At 42.5% G+C, this 21,234-nt stretch overlaps 2 protein-coding genes across 2 annotated transcripts in view; one reads left to right on the top strand and one right to left on the bottom strand.

Annotated features, from left to right (window-relative positions):
• Window positions 1–6,789, top strand: part of IGFBP7 (insulin like growth factor binding protein 7) — a 22,798-nt gene extending 16,009 nt beyond the window's left edge. Inside the window, exon 5 of the mRNA XM_030492771.1 lies at window positions 943–6,789. Coding sequence (XP_030348631.1) covers window positions 943–962 — 20 coding nt within the window. The 3' untranslated portion in view covers window positions 963–6,789. The remainder of the gene's footprint in view (window positions 1–942) is intronic.
• POLR2B (RNA polymerase II subunit B) lies at window positions 1,126–21,234 on the bottom strand. The gene is given in 26 exon segments (XM_030492770.1): window positions 1,126–1,376; window positions 2,258–2,453; window positions 4,992–5,152; window positions 5,246–5,359; window positions 5,779–5,886; window positions 6,145–6,234; window positions 6,322–6,572; window positions 6,847–6,941; window positions 8,104–8,200; window positions 8,670–8,805; window positions 8,808–8,840; window positions 8,945–9,143; window positions 9,408–9,562; window positions 9,947–10,058; window positions 10,290–10,429; window positions 10,714–10,857; window positions 12,053–12,239; window positions 12,607–12,726; window positions 13,418–13,614; window positions 14,052–14,216; window positions 14,994–15,152; window positions 16,074–16,293; window positions 16,566–16,678; window positions 18,299–18,449; window positions 20,732–20,804; window positions 21,070–21,234. Coding segments are annotated over 26 exon segments (3,525 nt in total). The 5' UTR covers window positions 21,089–21,234; the 3' UTR covers window positions 1,126–1,286.

The raw sequence follows: 21,234 nt of genomic DNA, 5'->3' as shown, positions 1-21,234 counted from the left end.
CAAGGCCTGAAGCTTTTACCCTCTAGCCCTCAGCCATTTTTCAAACCCAGGTCATCTTTGCCAGGCTGCATGCAAAGCTGATGGCAAACCAACCACCCTCATTCCAGCTGCACAAAGAGGATGGCTTAGTACCACAGCCACATGTGCTTCAGAATAAATCCCGAGAGCTGGAACAGTAACTGTAACCATGCTAGAGGCAGAGGCACTGGGAACAAAGCATCCAGCTACAGAACGCTGCTGCCTAAATCCACTTTTGGACATAATCCTTAGTTTTAATCCCAGTAGCTTTATCCAAACTATATAGTCTTGATTTCTTATATCCCTATATCCCTGAATAGATGAAAGATTTCCTTTAGGAGAACATTAACAGGTTTTTAGCTAGTCTCTAAGCCCTTTTCAAACATCTTATTTATGGATGTGAATGAAATTGAGTTTTACCAAGTTGTGCCAGGAAGAGCACACTTATAGCCCAGAATAGGCGATGTTCGCTCCCCCCCTCACAGCAACTCTACTGCGAGGTTGTAGTAAGTACTGTGTGCTTTGCCTCATGGTTTCTTTCTTACATGCACACTATGTTACAGCTGTTTCTTTTCAGCTGTAGGAAAGCTCCCTAGCAAGCATGCCGTAGCTAAGCAATAAGCTGGCAGTCCACAATTAGAGGAAATTGATAATGTTAATGGAACAAACTGTCAGACTCCAAAGTGACACACTGTGCAGCTAAGGGAGTCTGTGTCCCATGTCCAGGTGATCTCAGCATAGAAAAATGCCACCTCTTACCATCCCCCTGCTGCTGTGGTCCTGCAGTAGGGAAGGAAGGAAAGAATGAAGGAGGGGGTCAGGCCCAAGTTATTAGGTCAGAAAACACACACTGTGCTACTGCCCATGTTGTGCTATTACCCCTTGGAACAGTGCAGAGCATAACGTGTTTTTGTTTCTCCACAGATGATGGAGCAGAGCTGTGATGTGAGGACTTTCACTTATGCACTGTTTTAAGTTAGTATTATGGAAAACTGCAACCTCTGGCTTTTTCTAGCTCACTAATCATCCCCTTAACCCCCTTGTTCTTTGATAACCAATTTGCTTGCACACTTCTTTCACACATACACAAATAAAGAGATTCACAAGTTTGATTACAAATTTTAATTCTATTTACAGGAAATAAACATACTTTTGAACAGCATATAGCAAATGAGTAAAGCTGTATTTTAAATGCAACCTACACAAAGTGAAACAAAGCCTGAGCACTTCAGTCTCATCATTAAAAAGAAAAAAAGCCTTTTTAAAGGCTAAACACTCATCATACGAGGCGCGATACTCATAGACATCAGTTCTTGGAAGAGGAGTTTGCAGGCGTAGGGCATTCGAACCAAAGATATCTGGAAAGAGATTTCAAAAGGCTTGTGATAAGCACTCCTAAAACACCAACTTCCACCACCCTCTACGCAAATAACTTCTTGGGTTTTTGGCTCAAAAGCGAGTCTGAAGTTATGTCTGAAAGCATTTAACAGGAATTGCTCACAGACAGTAACAAAGCAAGAGGAAAGCTGAGACTGTCTGTAGAGGCTCCAAAGCAGCTATCCAGATTACATTTTTAATGTGAAAACCTGCAGCCAAGGGATCTGATCTTAAACAACAGCTATTTAACAAGGGAAAATGTGCAAAGTGTGCCTGATGTGCAGTAAATGTAGTGACGATTTCCAGCACACATCTCTTCAGTAGCCTCAAGGCCATTTTACAGTTGCAACAGGCAGTCCCCAGCACAAGAACAAGCCTATTTAAGGCAACTATTTTTATCTCTGCTGCCACTTTCCCTTGACATAGTTCTGTTACCAAGCACCCACTACAGAGCTTTTTCTCTATTAACAACTAAAAAAGTGCAACACAAAAGGCCTCCCATGGGGACTGAGCTCTGCAAGCATAAATATCTTCATGGGGACTGTCAAGGGCGATGGCTCTGAATTCCTGATTCTGAATTTTACTTCTAAAAATAAGCTCTCAAGCGTTTAAGGTCTCTGAAAACTCTGCACTGCAAAACACTGGAACAGCATTTCCTGCCAAGTGGCACGCCAACGTTGTAAAATTAATAACAAGACATTCAAATTAACTAGGATGCTATAAACACTTAAAACAGTTATGAAACTAAAATAGCAATTGTTCTGGTGCTTCTTTAAATATTTACTTCTTTATCCTCCTGTTCACCCGAGCAGTGTTTCCTCTGGCCCACAGAGGAACGCTGGCTGACGAAAACCACACATACCTGAGTTTTATTACGGCATCCCCGGCATTCGTAGGTGTGAGTCCTTGTGTTTGCAATTGCCATGATGCCACAGAGATTGCAGACATGGACTTGGTATGGGTCTGAGGCTTCAAACAATCTTTCTCTCAAGAACTGGGCTGCTCCATGAGCAATCTGGCAATCTCGTTCCATTTCTCCAAAACGAAGGCCACCATCACTGAAAAGAGGAAAAAAACCAGCTTTTGAGTTCACTGCAAAATACGTCCGTTCTTGTTGGTGGAACAAGTAACCCATCAGAAACACAACAGCAGTATTACAAGGTAGAAGTAAAGCTGTGCAGTAATTTAACACGTCAGAACAGTGTTAGGGAGAACATGAACAAAATAATTTGTAACTGCTGCTGAGCATTTCTAAAGCAGATGTCGGACAGCTGACAGCACAACCGCATAGCAAAATGAGGTAAACATCATTCCTGCTTATCTGTGGTGGGTTTAACCTTGGCTAGCTGCCACATGCCCATCAATAGCTCTCTCACTCCCTCATGTCAACACGACAGAGGGAGAAAATAAGATGGGAAAAGCACATGGGTTGAGATCACTTACTAATTGCCATCACAGGCAAAACAGACTCAGCATGGGGAAATTAGTTTACTTTATTGCCCATTAGAAATGGAGTAGGATGGTGAGAAACAAAAGACAAAACTAAAACCACTGTCTTCTCCGCTTCCTTCTTCCCAGACTGAACTTTACCCTTTATTTCCAGCTCCCTCCTCCCCTCAGTCATAGGGGAATGAGGGTTGCAGTTAGCGCATAACAGTTCCTCTCTGCCACTCCTACCTCCTCACACTTTTTCCCTGCTCAAGCATAGGGTCTCTCCCAGCAGGACAGTCCTTCAAGAACTACTCCAGCATGGGCCCTTTCCATGGGGCCCACAATCCCTCAGGAGCAGATTGCTGCAGCATGGGTCCGCACAGACCACAGCTCCTGCCAGGAGCCTGCTCCAGTACGGGTCTTCCACAGGCTTCACTAAGGGGAAATCCTGCCTGACCAATTTGGTGGCCTTCTATGATGGAGCCACGGAACTGATGGACAGCGGCAGAGCAGTCGATGTCATCTACCTGGACTTGTGCAAAGCATTCGACACTGTCCCGCATGACATCCTTGTCTCTAAAATGGAGAAACATCAATTTGATAGATGGACCACTCGGTGGATAAAAAACTGGCTCGATGGCCGCACGCAAAGAGTTGTGGTAAATGGCTCGATGTCCAGTTGGAAACCTGTAACAAGTGGTGTCCCTCAGGGATCGGTGTTGGGACCGGTCCTGTTCAACATCTTTGTCGGTGACATGGACAGTGGGATTGAGTGCGCCCTCAGCAAGTTTGCCGATGACACCAAGCTGTGTGGTTCGGTTGATACGCTGGAGGGAAGGGATGCCATCCAGAGGGACCTTGACACCCTTGTGAGGTGGGCCGATGCCAACCTTATGAAGTTTAACCAAGCCAAGTGCAAGGTCCTACACCTGGGTCGGGGCAACCCCAGGCACTGCTACAGGCTGGGCAGAGAAGAGATTCAGAGCAGCCCTGCAGAAAAGGACTTGGGGGTGTTGGTTGACGAAAAGCTTAACATGAGCCGGCAGTGTGCACTTGCAGCCCAGAAAGCCAACCGTATCCTGGGCTGCATCAAAAGAAGCGTGACCAGCAGGTCGAAGGAGGTGATCCTGCCCCTCTACTCTGCTCTTGTGAGACCCCACTTGGAGTACTGCGTACAGTTCTGGTGTCCTCAACATAAAAAGGACATGGAGCTGTTGGAGCGAGTCCAGAGGAGGGCCACGAGGATGATAAGAGGGCTGGAGCACCTCCCATATGAAGACAGGCTGAGAAAGTTGGGGCTGTTCAGCCTGGAGAAGAGAAGGCTGCGTGGTGACCTCACAGCAGCCTTCCAGTATCTGAAGGGGGTCTACAAGGATGCTGGGGAGGGACTCTTCCTTAGGGACTGTAGTGGTAGGACAAGGGGTAATGGGTTCAAACTTAAACAGAGGAAGTTTAGATTAGATATAAGGAAGAAGTTCTTTACAGTGAGGGTGGTGAAGCACTGGAATGGGTTGCCCAGGGAGGTTGTGGATGCTCCATCCCTGGCGGTCTTCAAGGCCAGGTTGGACAGAGCCTTGAGCCACATGGTTTAGGGCAAGGTGTCCCTGCCCATGGCAGGGGGGTTGGAACTAGATGATCTTAAGGTCCTTTCCAACCCTTACGATTCTATGATTCTATGATTCTATGATATCTGCTCCATGGGCTGCTGTCAGACAATGCGCTTCACCATGGGCTGCATGGGAATCTCTGCTCCAGTGGCTGGAGCACTTCCTCCCTCTCCTCCTCCTCTGAGTGGCTGTCTGCAGGGCTGTTCCTTCTGCACTTTCTCACTCCCTCCTGCCCAGCAGGTTTTACCCTTTCTTAAGGGTCACTGATGGGCTCAGCTTTGGCCAGCAGTGCGTCTGCTGGAGCCGGCTGTAAGGGGTTGTGTCTAGCACAGGGCAACACCTGGTCCTTTCTCAGAGAGGCCACCTCAGCAGTACCCCCTGCTACCAAAACCTTGACACCTGCACTCAACACATCATCTTCAGCCAAACACATAAAAATGGATGGTTAATTGGGGTGAGATAATCCAGCTCTAGCTGCAAAGTTGAGGCAGCTAAATTTTAGGGCTAAAAGCTTCAAAGAAAAAGAAAACACTGTACAGAAACTAATAACCATCTTACCGAGATCGACCCTCCATGGGCTGTCTGTTAAGTATCTGGATAGGCCCTCTTGCACGAGAATGGATTTTGTCATCTACCATGTGCTTCAACCGCTGATAATACGTAGGACCAATGAAGATCTGTGATGTGATTTTTCGACCAGTGAAGCCATTGTAGAGAACCTGAAGTAACCAATGCCATCAGTGAATCATAAGCCTTCCTATCCACCAAATGTATACTAAAAACATTACGGTGAATTGATATTTTGATTATACCTCATTTCCTCTTAGATGATACCCATAATCTGATAAAAGATTGGAAATCTTCTGCACGTTGACAGCATCATTAAAAGGTGTAGCATCGCCAATCTCTCCCTTGTTTGCAGACACCTATGGAGGTTTGCAAAAGCCTGTCAGATTTCTGAGCTTCCAGACAATATTAAGCTTTTTCAAACAGTTTTTATAGAACTTGAGGTTGCATGCCCATGACAGTGGCCTATCTTGCCTTGTTTATCAGCTACACAATTTATAGCAAGGTTTTAACAAATACACAGTATCAACAATTTTGCTACTCCTTTTCCTAGATCACAGGAAATGTATGGAATAAAAGCAACAGATGGGAGAGCACACTGTAATCTGACTTGCTGGACAAAATTTACAGGACTGTAGGTCTTCCCCAAGAAACCTGCTTTTGCTAGCAAATAACTGGAAAAGAATCCTTATATTTTAGTGGATTAACGCCTACCAGGGAGTAGTATCTTAAAAAAAATTATATTGCTCAGACATGCAGCATAAAAGATTCTTCTTACCTTCCCCTGGAGACACTCAATCAAGTGACCAATGGTCATACGGGAAGGGATGGCATGGGGGTTGATAATTATATCAGGTGTGATGCCTTCACAGGTAAAGGGCATATCCTAGAGCAGGGAAACAGACAGTCGGTACATCCCAGAATATCAGCTTTAAGAAAAGCAGTTGTATGGCTTCAAATGAAATCTTTTAAAGCATTTCAAAGGTACTAAGTACCACGTAAGAAGCAGCTGTGTCTCTTTCTAAATATACTTTAGTTAAGTCAATATATTGCACCTGATATTCTACAGACAACTCACTTAAGGCAGTTCCAATGCTAAGATGATCAGAAATAGAACATTAAAAAGGGGAAAAAAAATCACTACCTCTTGCCTGTACTGGATACCACAGGTTCCTTTCTGACCATGTCTGCTGGCAAATTTATCTCCAATTTGTGGGATTCTCACAGAGCGTACCTGTAAGCCACAGGAAAACATTCAGTCGGTAACTTAAATACAGAACAAAAATGATTAGAAGTAGAAAGCACACATGCCAATGCTCACCCTAATCTTGCAGAACTTGTATCCTTCCTGGTTAAGGGTTACCATGACCTGATCTACAATGCCAGTCTCACTAGTTCGCAGGAAAGTGCTGCAGTCCCTCTTGGTGAAACGTCTGTTAGTGCTTTCCAGTTCATCTTCATTCTCTGGCAGCGTTACTGTTTTGCCAATGATGACATCGTCCCCAGACACACGTACCCCGGGTGCTATCAAACCATCATCATCAAGTTTGTCATAGATCGCATGTCTCATACCTTAAGAAAGAAAAGAAAAATTAGAGACTCCCAAACTGTTCAACATATTGGATTTGATGTTCTGCAGAAATTCAACAATTTGCTTGCAGCTTGCAGCTTCAGAGAAAATGTCTAAAGATACTTCCATGCTAATATCTCAACTGATGTATTTTGCTATTAATACAGACATTTTTGCCACTTTGTATGTCCCAAAATAAAGAATGAACCAGTTCAGCAACACTGCCCACAAAAATGTAATTTAAAAACTCAGTCTTCACACACTCCTGTATCTCACCTTGGCAAGTTTCACGTGTAGGCTTCTCAAAAACTTCCTCTTGGTCATACCCTTTTTTAGACTCCTGCTCTTTGTATGAGCGATAGAACACAGATCTGAAACAAAGTTATAAAACCTTTGCATCATTCTTCCTCATCTCAATTTCACTATAATCACCATTTTATCACATATTATGGCTCCTGGTACTAATGAAAACCAAATCAAATCACACCACCTTTCCTCTAAAGTCTTGTTAATCAGTGACTACCACTGAGGAGGGGAAAACAAAACCAAAAACGCCCCACCACACAAACAACAGTTTCAGATGGCATTTCGATGGTCACTCTTCAGATATTGCCAAAGTACATACATATAACGTGCTAATTTTTGGTGAACTGCAGAGACTTACAGTTCTGCCTGACATCTCAAAAGTAGTTCTTATTCCTAGATTATGCGTATTTTCATCATACCATTCTCATACTATTTTCTCCTTATACCTGCCATTTTGCAGGTATACAAAATGTACAACTGAGCTGCAGTGGAAAACTTTCAACTTATATAGGCTTCTTTCCGGGGCTTCTGTTTGCTGCCTCAGTTGCCAGAACACCAAAGCCATGGCCTTTCAGATAAACATTATCCACATTTCACTGCTCCCATGCACACAGAAGGTTTTATAAGAGCTTCATAAGCTCTTATAGAGCTGTAAAAGTCTAATAGTCCCCCATACTTATTCTACACTGGAAGGCAGTAGATCCAGGACCCCAAGCATACACTTCTTGGTCTCAACTTGGACAAAAGAAAATGAACAAAACTAGAAACCCATTGACGAGCCATATAGCTAAGGACAGCCATCTAAAAACTGTAATGCACAAAGTCACATCAGTTGCCAGCTGACCCAACAGCAGTTCCTACTAAGGAGAGGAACATGCCAACCCTCACTGGTAGCAAATGTCATACTACTAAAGACTATTACAAAGCTGAAATATTGTCATTAAGAGGAGCTCATAACTGACAAGAGTTAGATGAAAATATAACAGCAAAGAGTCCAAATATTTTTTTTTTTCATTTAACCATTGTACAAAGAACAGTAAATGTAGTAAAGACCAAAATGGAAGAGTTGAGAAGATGGAGTGGGAAGTCAGGTTACACAAAGGATGAACCATTCCTCATTGTTTTGCTAAGATACACATGCTGAGATACCATTTTCACTGCGCTGCTCCCTCCACCCCCATTAAAAATAAAATACATTAAATTGCTAAAGCATTTACAAAGTTTTACCTGAAAAAGCCTCTGTCAACAGCAGAACGGTTCATGATGACAGAGTCTTCCTGGTTATAGCCTGTGTATGATGCAATGGCTACAATCGAGTTGATACCTGTAATATGCAGAGCAAATACTTTGAAAGGTTGCCCGCATACCAGACAGGCATTACTGAATTACAATTTTGAATCACAATTCAAAATAAGCTTTATTCTCTACAGTGAAGCTGTTCTCTTTCTGAGATAAAGTCTCCATGTCTCACACACAAAACCCCACAATACCAGCAAATACATGAAAGTGTCAAGAGTGACCCCTTGTGAAAAACCCAGCAAATACCAATACAGAAAATGCATTTTTCCAGTTAGATTTTAGCAGACTTTATGGATAAAGTAGTTTCAGCTGCAACACCAGCAATGTCTTTTTTGCAGTTTAGGTGTCCAGCTACAAGTCAATGTTTAATCTATAATTAACTTTTAAATTACATACATCTGCTAAATATTCAGGTATTCTACACACAACGATTGTGACATAGTTTAAACAAAGCAGTAGTATTTTTGTTTTATAAACATTAAGTGACAACATACCTGCTGGTAACTCTCTAAATCTCAAGTACTCCATGGAGCGTGTCGTTACAAGGGGCTTCTGAGGGTAGTACAAGACATGAGCCAGTGTATCCATACGAACATGAAAGTTTGTAATGTAAACTCCCATAGCCTGTTTTACCCATGGCAGGACTGGTAGGTGTTCCTGGGAGACTAGACAAGGGAAGACCAATCTTATGTACATAAAGCTCTTCACACATACACCTGCGGGTTTTCTATCAACTTCAAAAGCAGGATGTCAGAAGTGATGCACTGACCTGGTTGTGATCAGGAAAAGGGATAATAGATGCACATACTCCCAGGATCATAGATGGGTGAATCTCACAGTGTGTGTATGTTGAACAATATGCCACACCTTTCTCTTGTAAATCATCTGGAGTCATTGCCAGCATCACAGTCTCTTCTTCCAGTGTGTCAATGTACTCTACTACACCACTGGCCACGAGATCCTGCCAACTGAACAAACAATGCCCAAAATACTCAGCTAACACATCAAATCAGTCTCTTCAGCAGTAACAAGACAAAGGACTTCCCCGGATTATTATTTCTACCACTGCCTCAGTGTGATTTAAAACAAAAAACCAAAAAACTAAGCTACCAGGCAGAGAAAGCATCTTTGTGCTGCACAAAGCTTTAAACAATTCCCTCTCCAACCTGAAGGAACCTGCTGCTTCCAAGATGGAAAATCAGACATTCAGCCAAGTTTCAGGAACATCTCACCTGTAGTTGTTATACTCTCGTTCCTTCAGTTGGTCAATATGCCTTTTCTTCAACAGCAGCTTCTGTTTTTCTACAATTAAAAGGGGTCGACAAATTCTGCCTGCATCAGTGTAGATGCGGATTTCTCGCTCACGAATATCTCTAATCATTGAGACCTGCACAAGAAAGCAGCACCCCATGAGTATGAAGTCTTAGCCCAGAATCAGAACTACGGAACACAAAATAGGTTACAAAGTTCCCTAAAGCAAAGAAGCATTTCAGAAGACTATTTTCAACTGGATCCTCTTAAAGTAAAGCAAACCAAAACCAACCACAACCAAACAACAAACCACACACAACATCAAACAAGAAAACTCCCAAAAGCACCAAACCCCAAACCACTCCCAAAATAAACCAAAACAACCAAAAAACCTAAACAACCCATGTAAAGTATGCTCAGACACTTGCAAATAATACTATTGGAGCTTTGCAAAGTAGTATCAAGGCATTATCCTCTCTCACGACAAAAGACACCCGAACTCTAGATGTAAAATTTATACCTCTGACACAATGATGTCCATCTGACGACGGAGCTTCCTTAGGGTATTCATGAGCTGCTCTGGATCTTTGTGTATTCCCACCCAGCAGCCATTAACAAAGATCTTGGTAGCACTAGAAAGAGTTAAAAACAAATAAGTAAAATATACAATAATAAAGAGAAATGAAAAAAAAAACCAAAACAAATAAGAGAAAGCAAAACAAAGAAGAAGTACCAAATATAAAGAAGAAATAACTACAAAAAAGCACCCTCCCCATTCCCCCCCAAAAAAACCCCAAAGCCCTTGAAATGTTGTGCAGGATAAAAAGCTTAAGTCTTTTAAAACAGGTGCATTTGCCACATACTCAGCTATTGCTGCTGGAGATATTTCTTTCCAGGTTTTCCATACTCCACTCTTCAAGAATTCCAAAATTGGGGATGGCTGAGACCCCACAGAAATGTAAGCCATCAGGGCTAAGTTCTTCACAAGTCCTACTGCATGACCCTAATAGAAACACAAAGTTAACCTGCATTTCCAAATCAAGAGATTCCCCTAAGAAGATCCGAGAACTTAAAACTTCAAGTCCTTATGGAAGTGGACACAAAACATGCTATTTCCTTTATTAATTTCTACCATTCAATGACAGAGTTAGCTATAAAGCTAAATATTCATGTCAGCACTTTAAAAAACAAGTGCAAGGGATCATCACAAGTACTGTGGCTATAAAATGACTAGCAGAGAAAAGTAGTTAGGCATGAGTAAGTGCTGACAAATACTAGTTTCATTACCTCTGGGGTCTCAGCAGGGCAAACCATTCCCCACAGCGTGTTGTGCAGCTGTCTGGGCTTTGCTAGTTTGCCATCTCGACCAATTGGAGAATTCAGGCGTCTCAGGTGGGATAGCGTAGATGCGAAAGTCAGGCGGTTTAACACCTGTACAGCGTAAGGAATTCAGTCAGTCAAAGCTGCTTAAGAGTGCTGCTGACAGGCACCACGATACATTAGAGCAAAGGATCAATGCCCTCTAGAAATGATGTACTTGGACTAAAATAGCTCTGATTTTTGTTGGCTACACTTTTTAGCTCACCTCCACTAATCTCAGTCTAAGTTCAACCTTAAAATCCCAAGCACCTAACCAGTGTTGTAATGGCAGAAGTTTTCAGAGCAGGCTTATATCATGGCAAGGCCCAGCATAAACAGTTACCCAAGGAAAGAGCTGGTTTTTTGTAGTATAGCTTACTCACATCAGGTAACTAAAATGAATGATACTAATAAAAATGCTTTAAAAGCTACATTTTGACCAGGGAGGTTTACCAGTACAATGACACAGAGATCTTTTCAAACTTAGTTTGAAAAAACTAAGACTAAATCAGGAGCAAATCAGCATTTACACTCTTTTCAGAGTCTGCTCAAGGCTTCTCAAAAATTTAAGGAGATTTATTTTTACAGTCTGAAATGGGAGAGTTTATTTAAAAAGCCCCTCACACACATACATCAACATCACACCACCCAGGGACAGCTACAATCTTTGCCCCTTTCCTAACTTTGCTTTCCCCAAATTATGGTCTCACCAGTGCTCTAGACAACGAAACATGTTGGCATTTAAAAACTGTCACCTTTTTCCCTTTTCCACCTTTATGAGAAATAGGTTCAGCTGAGCACTGCTCTGGACTCTCTGGACTAATACAGTCAATGCCCCTCATCATTCAGCTGTGGAATACATAACTGTTGTATTACATAGTGCCACTGAAATGTCTTTAAGCACCTGTGAAGCACTGGAAGTAATCAGAAGAAAGAAATCCATCCTCCCTAAAGATTCCCTGGGACTACGACTTGACCAGACACACAAGCATATGTTCTAACACAAAAAGTCTTTGTAAGAGTTACACCATTTAGCAGTCAATGCAAAAGCTAAAACAAAACCCAAATCATTAAAATACCCAAACCCCACACCAGACTCAACTATTTGGATCTTCATCTGTTTCAGCTATGGAAGTTTCCTTTTAAGAATAGTTCTGTTTAACATACAACATGCATAGCTGCCAAGCAATGTTAAACTCTTCTATGACACAGTTCTACTCTTATGTAAACCTGACAAATGCTACCATGCCTTATTCAGCTGTTGTACCTGAGACACTCCTGCTCTGGCCTGATGAGCTTTCTTCTGGTCACCCCAGTTTCCAGTTGCCAGTGAATACTTCAAACCATCTGAAATAATTCTTGTTTTAATTGCCAGTTCCAAGTTGAAATCTTTCCCTCTGTCAATGAACTTTTGTGCATATATTCTCACTTCCTTTAGCAAATTCTTGAACATTCTGTAGAAGATGCCAAGAAACATCATTAAACAATACTATAGCAATTCAGCGTACTCAGCACTATGTGGGGAAAACACTTCCTGAAAGAAGCAAGTAACTTGTAACTAGAGGAGGAGGGGGGAAAAAACCCCAAAACAAATTAACCTGTTTGTGAACATGTACGAAATATGCTTCAAAAGAAGTTGATGCTATTAGAGGAAACTTACCCACTCCGTGAAAAAGTTATTAGTTATAATCAGATACAGGCTGTGTTGCCCAGGACTGGCTGTTAGACACAACAGAGTAGTCTGCTTTTTTAGAAGCACAGTGTTGGCAATGCCTCTACCATTAATTATCCCCCCAAAAAACATAGATGTGTTATAGTTACCCTCTGAACAGGAAAGCTAACAGTGGTCCAGCAAGATCCAGTCTTTTGTTGCCATAATGATCTCTGTCATCAAGCTCTCTTCTTCCCAGTGCTGCCAGCAACAATCTATGAACCATATACCTAAGCAAATAAAGTAATTTATGTTTTAAATTGACCACAGACATTCACAACAGAGACTACATGCTTTCACAGATAAACAGCGAACTGTTTCCTAAAGGCTGCCCATTCTAGATCTTCAGGATACTGCTGTCCTAACACAGTCCTCTTCATGTCCTTAGAGACTAATGACCCACTGAAAGTTCGGGTAACTACAGAGAGATGGCGATGCGTCTTCTGCTACATGTCTGTCCTGTAATATGGGCTATGTTTAAGCAGGTGGAATCAGGTGCGAAATGCTAAGTCTCCTGATGCTATAGTTCATCTGCATACCAGTAAGCAGCGACCAAGAGGATGTGCTAATAGTTTTAAAGAGTGGGTTAACATTACAAACAGCTACCTACACTTTAGTCATCAACCTCTATATGTTGTCCATGCAACGTGATGTCAAAGAGAGTCATTTATCACAATCATCACATCTAACTTACGATTCAGAATGTGTTGGAGCCTTATTTCCCTTTTTTTATTTATTTATTTTGCACTTTCTCGGTTTCAAAACTAAACCAGTGCCCTAAAGTTTATCACGGACTATCCAGAAGACTGAGGTTAAAAACAAACTTCCATTCAGTGCATTCTTCCAGTCACATACATATTTGTGAGTAAAATCTGTACTCAGGGACTATTTGCAGATGTGTGGCACAAAATACTGACATACCCTAGAAAATAGGCCTTTTTGGTTTCACAGAAGTCACTGACACCAACGTGTGGGAGCATTTCCTTCTGCAAGACTTCTTTAGCATACTTGATTCTCTTCTCTTTGGTGACACCTGGCTTTGCACCTCTTGACCCAATGAAGTTTAGAGCAACATTTTGCTCTTGAATGACAAATGCTTCATCCAGAGAAGGTTTGACCTAAATGCACAAAATACAGCAAAATCCTGAAGCATCTAGTGCCTGGCTTTATTATAGTAGCTCTTTCAAGAGCAACAGAAAACAGTAATGGAGCACACAGGAAGCACATAAAAAAATAGTTTAGACTTCAGAAAATAGTTCTCATTCAAGTACTTTCTAGGCCTGTTGCTGTTTCAGGTATAAATCAATGGCAGCAGGATAAGACTCTACCACTCCAAATATTTATTAACACTGAAATTTCCATTGTATTCTTTTCACTTAACCTATTCATTTGAATAGGTTTAGGCAGAGAACTTTTGATATTTCTAACAGACAACCTACCAAAATAATGAAGTAATAAATTACAATTGCAAAAGGAACAACACTGTGAACGATGATTAGCCGCACCTACACAGCACCAAATATCAAGCCAGGAAATAACTTATTTAACACGTTACCATTTCCATCATTTCTGGATCTTCAAAATCATATATGATGTGCTCTAAGATGTCCCTGTCAGACACAAAGCCTAGTGCACGAAAGACAATTATGATGGGGACTTCTTGTTTGATATATGGCAAGGTGGCTACAATGCGCTGACCAATAGCACTCTTCTTCGCACCCTGAAAAGATAGCAAAAAATCCACGTTACTCTTAAATGATCTTGCATTTAAACAGAAATGTGTCTCTGGCTTAAGCCCAGCTTTTCTAATCCTCTGTGTAAGTCTCTCCATTCTTGTAATTATTCAAGTAGCTGCTCCTTCCCTCCCAGAAAGAAACAAATACTGTGGAATGCAGATGAATTAGAGTGCCCCATCCACCAGGAGCGAGAGCAGTGTAAGGTTTCTATTGAAGTTACTCTTGAAACATGTTTGAGAATTTCCAAACATGAGTGCAATGGTAAATGAGTACTGACACCTTTTCCTTTTGAAGTTATGAATAGCACTTATTTCCCTTCAGAGATGGCACAGTTAGGTGTTAAATATGAATTAATACATGGTCTGCAAAACACACTTAAACACTAGCTGGACCATCATCAAAGACAGGGTCCCTGCTCCTATTTTTGTCCTTTGTCAAAAACCAGGATGCAACTTGTTTGGGTTTTCTAAAATCTCACTTACAGTAATTGTAAAATTATTTATCGCACTCACTCTAAAAGCCTGCCACGAACTGAGTCTTCATTTTAAATTATTTGTCCCAGAGACAGGCATAATCTATGACAAACAGAATCCATTTTAATTTAATTTTACCTTCTTTACAATTTAGCATCAGAAGAAATTTCTTCTCAAAATCCCAAAAGTAAATGACATGAAGAGACAGGACAGTAACAAAACTCCTAGAACAATCTTAAATCACAACAATTGTGCCCCAGGGCAAGGGTTATTACTGCTTTGGCATACCTGCCCACCTCTGGCCAGCATGCTAACCCATATAGTACTTGTTGGTCGAGAGGAATTTTCCAGACAAGATCTACACTCTCCTGTGTAGGCATATTTTGAATCTTTCTTTGCAAACACATACACTGTGTTTGTAGCCATTTTCTCTTGAGCAATCAGAACCTGTATTAGAAACAAGAACACTAGTAAACAACTGACAAAAGGGGATGCTGAAAGTAACAAGTACAGTATGTTTCCACTATTCCTTCAGGTCCCTTAACTTTAAAAGCACTGCACAGCACAAAGTCAATTTGCCAAACTGAGCTGGATTATATTCTACATTTTTAAAATACAGTATTAAGTAGAAAATACACTTAGTTAGAATAACCAAAACAAAAGTCTCCAGGAACACTGCTCTCTGTGGTATTCTTACCACATCTGCTAGCTGTGCCAAGACGTTTCTGTTAGCTGTAGGCACAACACTGATAAAGCAAGCATTTCACTATCTGTTTCCAAGGCCAACAAGTTACACAGGCATTTAAATTTAAATGTCAGCTCCGAGGGTCAAAGCCAGGTTATATTTTTTTCCTCCCAAGAAAAACATCATTTTATTTCTTTTGCTGTTTGCCCAGGTATCAGTTATAAAAAATCTGGTAGTTTCATTGGTGAGGCACAAGCATGGAGAAGATACGACTTGCTAAAGCCAAATCCACAGCAACAGAAGGAAGAACCTATTCTTATAATAAAATGCATCTATACAGCTGTGAATGAACTGGAGGAGACCCCAAATGAAGTACCACCTCATTTAGAGTGCATGCTGCTCTGCAACGTTGAAAACAAAGGAAAATATCTAGAGTATTTAGTGGCATTCAATACAAAACACTTTAAGAAACTGAAGAAGGGAAACATGCCTTAGAGAAGAAAAGATGGCTCAAGAAAGTCCTAATAGAGGACTAAACCCTGTATTTCTACAGGCTCGCAAGCACCCTCAGTAACTGTGATACACTGGAATAAAAGTGCTTATGCTCCTGGCAAAACATATGGAAACAAGTAACAAAACTTCCAGTGTCTGTAAAGGTGGCTGTGCAAGGCATAATCCCTTACCTTTTCTGATCCATTAATGATAAAGTATCCACCAGGATCAAGCGGGCATTCATTCAGTTCACAAAGATCACGGTCCGTTAAGCCGTTCAACAAACAGTATGTTGAACGTAACATAATAGGAATTTTTCCTATAAAAGTTTTCTGATGCTGTGTTTGTAACTGATCCTCCCCTTCTTTAATAACTGTTTTAGTTATATCCACATACAAAGGGGCTGAATACCTACAGAATAAAACCACCATTGTGTTATCTGTCAATTATTACTCCAGGTTGTACAGAAGTATAATGAATGCAGTTATCAAAGCACTTACTGGCACATTAATAATTATTAAGAAATCATCAATCATTGTCTGAATTTAACAACTGGGCATCAAAATTTAAGTAGAGCAGTAATTACTACATTTTCAAGGCACTGGTAAATGGAAAAAGACTAATAATTAACAATGCAGAGCCAGTCCTTCCTTGTGTTTATCCACTACAAAGTTCGTTCTTACGTAAGGTTCCTCAGCCTGGCTTCGTTGGGCATCATAGGTGAGGGTGCTCCATCTCTTTCCCAATGTGTAGGTTTAGAGAGGTAGATTTGTTCAAACTTCAACAGATACCGGGGCTGGAAAACAAGAAGACATTTACCTGTAATGGAAGAAACATCCATTTTGGTTGTTCAAGAGTGGCCGTGGCCCTAGAGCTTAATAACTGATGCTGCCACATGCCCTCAGCTCAAGGTATGGAAAAAATCCCTCTTCAGGTGACTAGATCAAAAAAAGCATTCAAAAGCTTTCAATAATTTCTAAACACCTCATTCATTAATAAAGAAAATCAACCAACCAACTACAACAGAAAGACCCAGAGGAAACTAAGAAGTCAAAATCATTAGCAAGAGAAGAATAAAGAACCCAAATAGGTCTTCCTATGAAATAGCTAAGAAACTCAAATCTGCCAAGTCAGTGAATATATTAGCAAATAGAATGTGCTCTACATACACCTACTGAAATATTGTTTATGTAACTTTAGATAAAACTGCTAGTTTTATGATGCAAAAAGGACAATCTGCTTCAACACATACAATGAGACAGCTGACATATCAAACAAAGTATAAGGGTTTTTTAAAGCTTTGCTCACATGCATAAAACATCAAATTTAATAGCTTTGGTTTAGTTCCACAGAAATCCTTTTGCATGTTACAGTGAAACCATGGGCATGAAAGGACAGATACCTTTCAGCAATAGAACAATTCTCAAGATCTTGATTTTGCTCCAAGAGCCACTCATCTCTCAGAATCTCACCGCAATGAGATTTAAAGCATTCAGTCACTTAAATCAAAACCCTTGCATTTAAAATAAAGGAGTAAAAGTTTTAAAACAATACTCTTATCAAAGTGCATCTGTGTATCTGGTACGGGGAGCTAGAACTTAAAGAAAGCAAGCAGCCACACAACAGTAGCTTTGTTCAAGTGTTTCATATGTGTCGTCTCAATCCTGGTGCACAAGCGTGCAGAGGCCTTGCGTGCCTCCTTGCATGCCAAAGGACCTAGAGATGAGCCATTCTATTCCCAAAGCATTCCTTCACAGACCAAAATCCAGGGCAGTAGAGAAACATAAGCAAATCATCAGACCTGCATGTATACAAGTAAGGCTTTTTGCCTTACTTTGTCTTCAAGTTGGTATTTCCTACCATGTCCCTTTGCAGAACAAAACTTAATACAAAGAACTACAGTGCTGCCACCCCAACTAAGTATCTGCCCAGAAGCCAACTGAGACATTTATTACCAAAAAAACCCTTGAATTCTGAGCAGGTGCTTTACCATATCTCAGCCATAAGGGCTCTGCTGCAGAGCACACCACCAAAGCAACACTTGCTCTAGCAGAGCAAGCTCCAATTCACAGGAAAAAAAAGCCAGTTTATGGTTTAACTTGTGAGTTGTTTTAGCCTTTCTAAAATATATTTTCAAAATCCCAATATTCAACCAGAGACGCGTCAGGGGAGGTTTAGACTGGATATCAGGAAAAATTTCTTCACTGAAATGGAGGTCAGGCATTGGAACAGGCTTCCCAGGGAAGTGGTGGAATCCCCATCCCTGGAAGTGTTCAAAAATCATGTAGATGAGGCTCTCAGTGACATGGTTTAGTGCTGGACTTGGCAGTCCTGAGGTAATGGCTGGACGTGATGATCTTAAAGGCCTTTTCCAACCTAGTTGATTCTATGGTTCTATGAGACAGGCTCCACTTACCGGCTCTTCCACTTCTCCTGTGGCATGCTGGGCTTCAGCTTGTAAATCAATTGGTGGAGCATCTTCAACAATTCTCTGCACAGACATCTGAATAAACTCATCAAAAGAATCCAGCTGTTGCCTGACTAAACCCTTTTCATCAAAATAGGAGCTAAAAAAAAAAAAAAAAAGAGCATGAATGAACACGACAATTCACGTACTTCACACATGAACAAGCTTAAGATGTATTTATTACAAAACCTCCAAAAGCCATGAAATACAGTGCATATATACACTCACTTGCAGCAAGTATATACATTCACTTTTCCCGAGGCATGAGTTTCAAACACAGATTCTCTCACTGCTTGCAGACAGACACAACAAAGTGACAGACTTGCTGCCACCTCCTGGCTAAGCCATGACTGTACGCACACTCTACCCCGCATTAGAAGGGAAACACGATGACAAACCTCAGTAAAAGCGGCTTCAGATAAAGTCTTCAACAATGTAGGTAAATTACGTTGCCTTAACTAATTTTCCAAGTTGCAGTAAACTGAGTGCATGCCCCTAAGACAAGGTAAGAGTCCTCAGCTTATCCAAGCTTTCTTAGCTTGGATCCCCTCTGTTCCAGCCACATGAGATTCCCATCTTCGCTCCTTCGCCAAATTTGCCTTAGCCATTGTGTCACCTAGCTTCAACCCAGCACAATCTAAGTGCAAAAATCAATGCCTAAATTTGAAGCCCCACATCCTATTTTATAATGGGATGACCTAAACGTGTCTGCTGCTGAGCTGTGCCAGCAAGCTCCTCTACCTCACATTCCTGAAGCGAGCCAGGGAACCCACACTACCTCAGCTTCTGCCCATCACTGCCAAGATCCGTAGAAAAAAATGTTAGGAACTACCTCCCTACCAATAACTTCAGGCTTCCCCAAGAAAAGCAACACACCCTTGGCTATCATGCCATTGCCACAGTGAATCTTACCAGCAGAGTCTGCTATTGCACACAGGGAAAGAGGAAGGGAATAGACAACTTGTATCACAGAACAGCTGAGGCTGGAAGGGACCTCTGAAGATCATCTTGTCCTATCATCCCATTCAAGAAAGGTCAGACAGAGCTGACTGTCCATGACCATGTCCAGATGGCTTCTGAATACCAATAAGGATGGAGACAGAGACCCCATGGCCCCTCGCGGCAACTCATGCCAGTGCTTGGTCACCCTCACAGTAAAGTGGTTTGGCATATGGAGTGAGGTGCAGCTTCAGCTGAAGGACTTGCCTCAGTTACGTCCCACCTGACTGAAATCAAAGGTAGCACTCTTCACTGGGCTGCAAAAGAAAGGATCTCCTTCTGCCTCCAAAATTCCTCATCTCTGCTCTCCATCCAGACTGCCTATGGAACCATCCCTGTGGACCTCATGTTTTGTTTGCAACTGCTGTTCTCAGACACCCATCATATACATTTAATGAATGATGCAATTAGCAAAAGAAACACTTTTTATTCCGTTCCACACAGCATGCCACTCCATACCAGTTACAAGAAGCTGCAGGTCCTGGGCGTTTATGTCTTGCTAGGAAAACACTTGACATGGTTTTCTCGTAAGATCTCACTTGGACTATTGTGTACAGTTCTGGTGTCCTCAACATAAGAAGGACATGGAGCTGGTGGAGCAAGCCCAGAGGAGGGCCACAAAGATGATCAGGGGGCTGGAGCACCTCCTGTATGAAGACAGGCTGAGGAAGTTGGGGCTGTTCAGCCTGGAGAAGAGAAGGCTGCATGGAGACCTCAGAGCAGCCTTCCAGTGTCTGAAGGGGGCCTATAAGGATGCTGGGGAGGGACTCTTCATCAGGGACTGTAGTGGTAGGACAAGGGGTAACAGGTTCAAACTTAAACAGGGGAAGTTCAGGTTGAATATAAGGAAGAAGTTCTTTACTGTGAGGGTAGTGAGGCACTGGAATGGGTTGCCCAAAGAAGTTGTGACTGCTCCATCCCTGGCGGTGTTCAAGGTTGGACAGAGCCTTGGGCGACATGGTTTAGTGTGAAGTGTCCCTGCCCGTGGCAGAGGGGTTGGAACTGGATGATCTTAAGGTCCTTTCCAACCCTAACTATTCTATGATTCTACGGTGGAACAGCCAAGTACTGACTTCCTAATGCCAGCATCAGCTGTGAGAAGAGCGGGCAAAATCATGTGCTTGATATGGAATCAAGATCATTTCTTCATTCAAAATCAGTGCACCTCACTGGAGGCCAGCAGGGCCTCTGTATCCCTAGTGACAACCCTGCTGTTCTGCTTAAAGCCCTTCCTGTGTGTTTTAACTCTGAACGTGCTAAAACCCAGTTTCATGGAGCTGAGCCCGCAGCTTCCACAGTATGTTGCCAGTGAAGTGGATGTCACTGGTAAGGCCCAGAGCACCTGTGCTGAAGTGTTAAGAACAGCGAGTTCCAACAACTCACCTAATAACAATCCAGCAGGCTTCTTGCCACAAGTCGGGGGTGATTTCATCATCGTCTTCATCATACTGCATATCTGCGGGGAAGCACGACACTTAAACCGGGCCCCAGGCCTCTCCCCTCCTCTCCTTAGGCAGGGCCGGCACTCGGCGACTCAAAGACGCCCCGGCAGGGCCCCTGACCGCCCGCGGGCCACAGGAGCCTCCGGGGGACCCCACCGGGCCCGGAGCGCCTCTACCCCGGCATTACCTCCCGCGGGGCCTGCGGCTCCCTCCCCGCCTCGCCGGGTTACACCGGAGAGAAGGCGCGGCGGGGAACGGGCTGCGCCGCAGCACACTCACCTTCGTCCGCGTCGTACATGGTGGCGGCGGGAGGGGCCGCGGTCGGCGGCGGCTGTGGGGAAGCGGGAGACGGGAGGCGCGGCGGGGCTCAGCACCGCAGGCCCAGCCAGCAGCGGCGAGAAAGCGGCGGCGTCGCGTCACGCCGGCATCCCAGGAGGCAGCGGG

The sequence above is a fragment of the Strigops habroptila genome, chromosome 7 (assembly GCF_004027225.2).
Source record: "Strigops habroptila isolate Jane chromosome 7, bStrHab1.2.pri, whole genome shotgun sequence".
Classification (NCBI taxonomy): Eukaryota; Metazoa; Chordata; class Aves; order Psittaciformes; family Psittacidae; genus Strigops; species Strigops habroptila.
The sequence above is the reverse complement of the archived record's forward strand: the minus strand, read 5'-3'. Positions and strand labels throughout refer to the sequence as shown.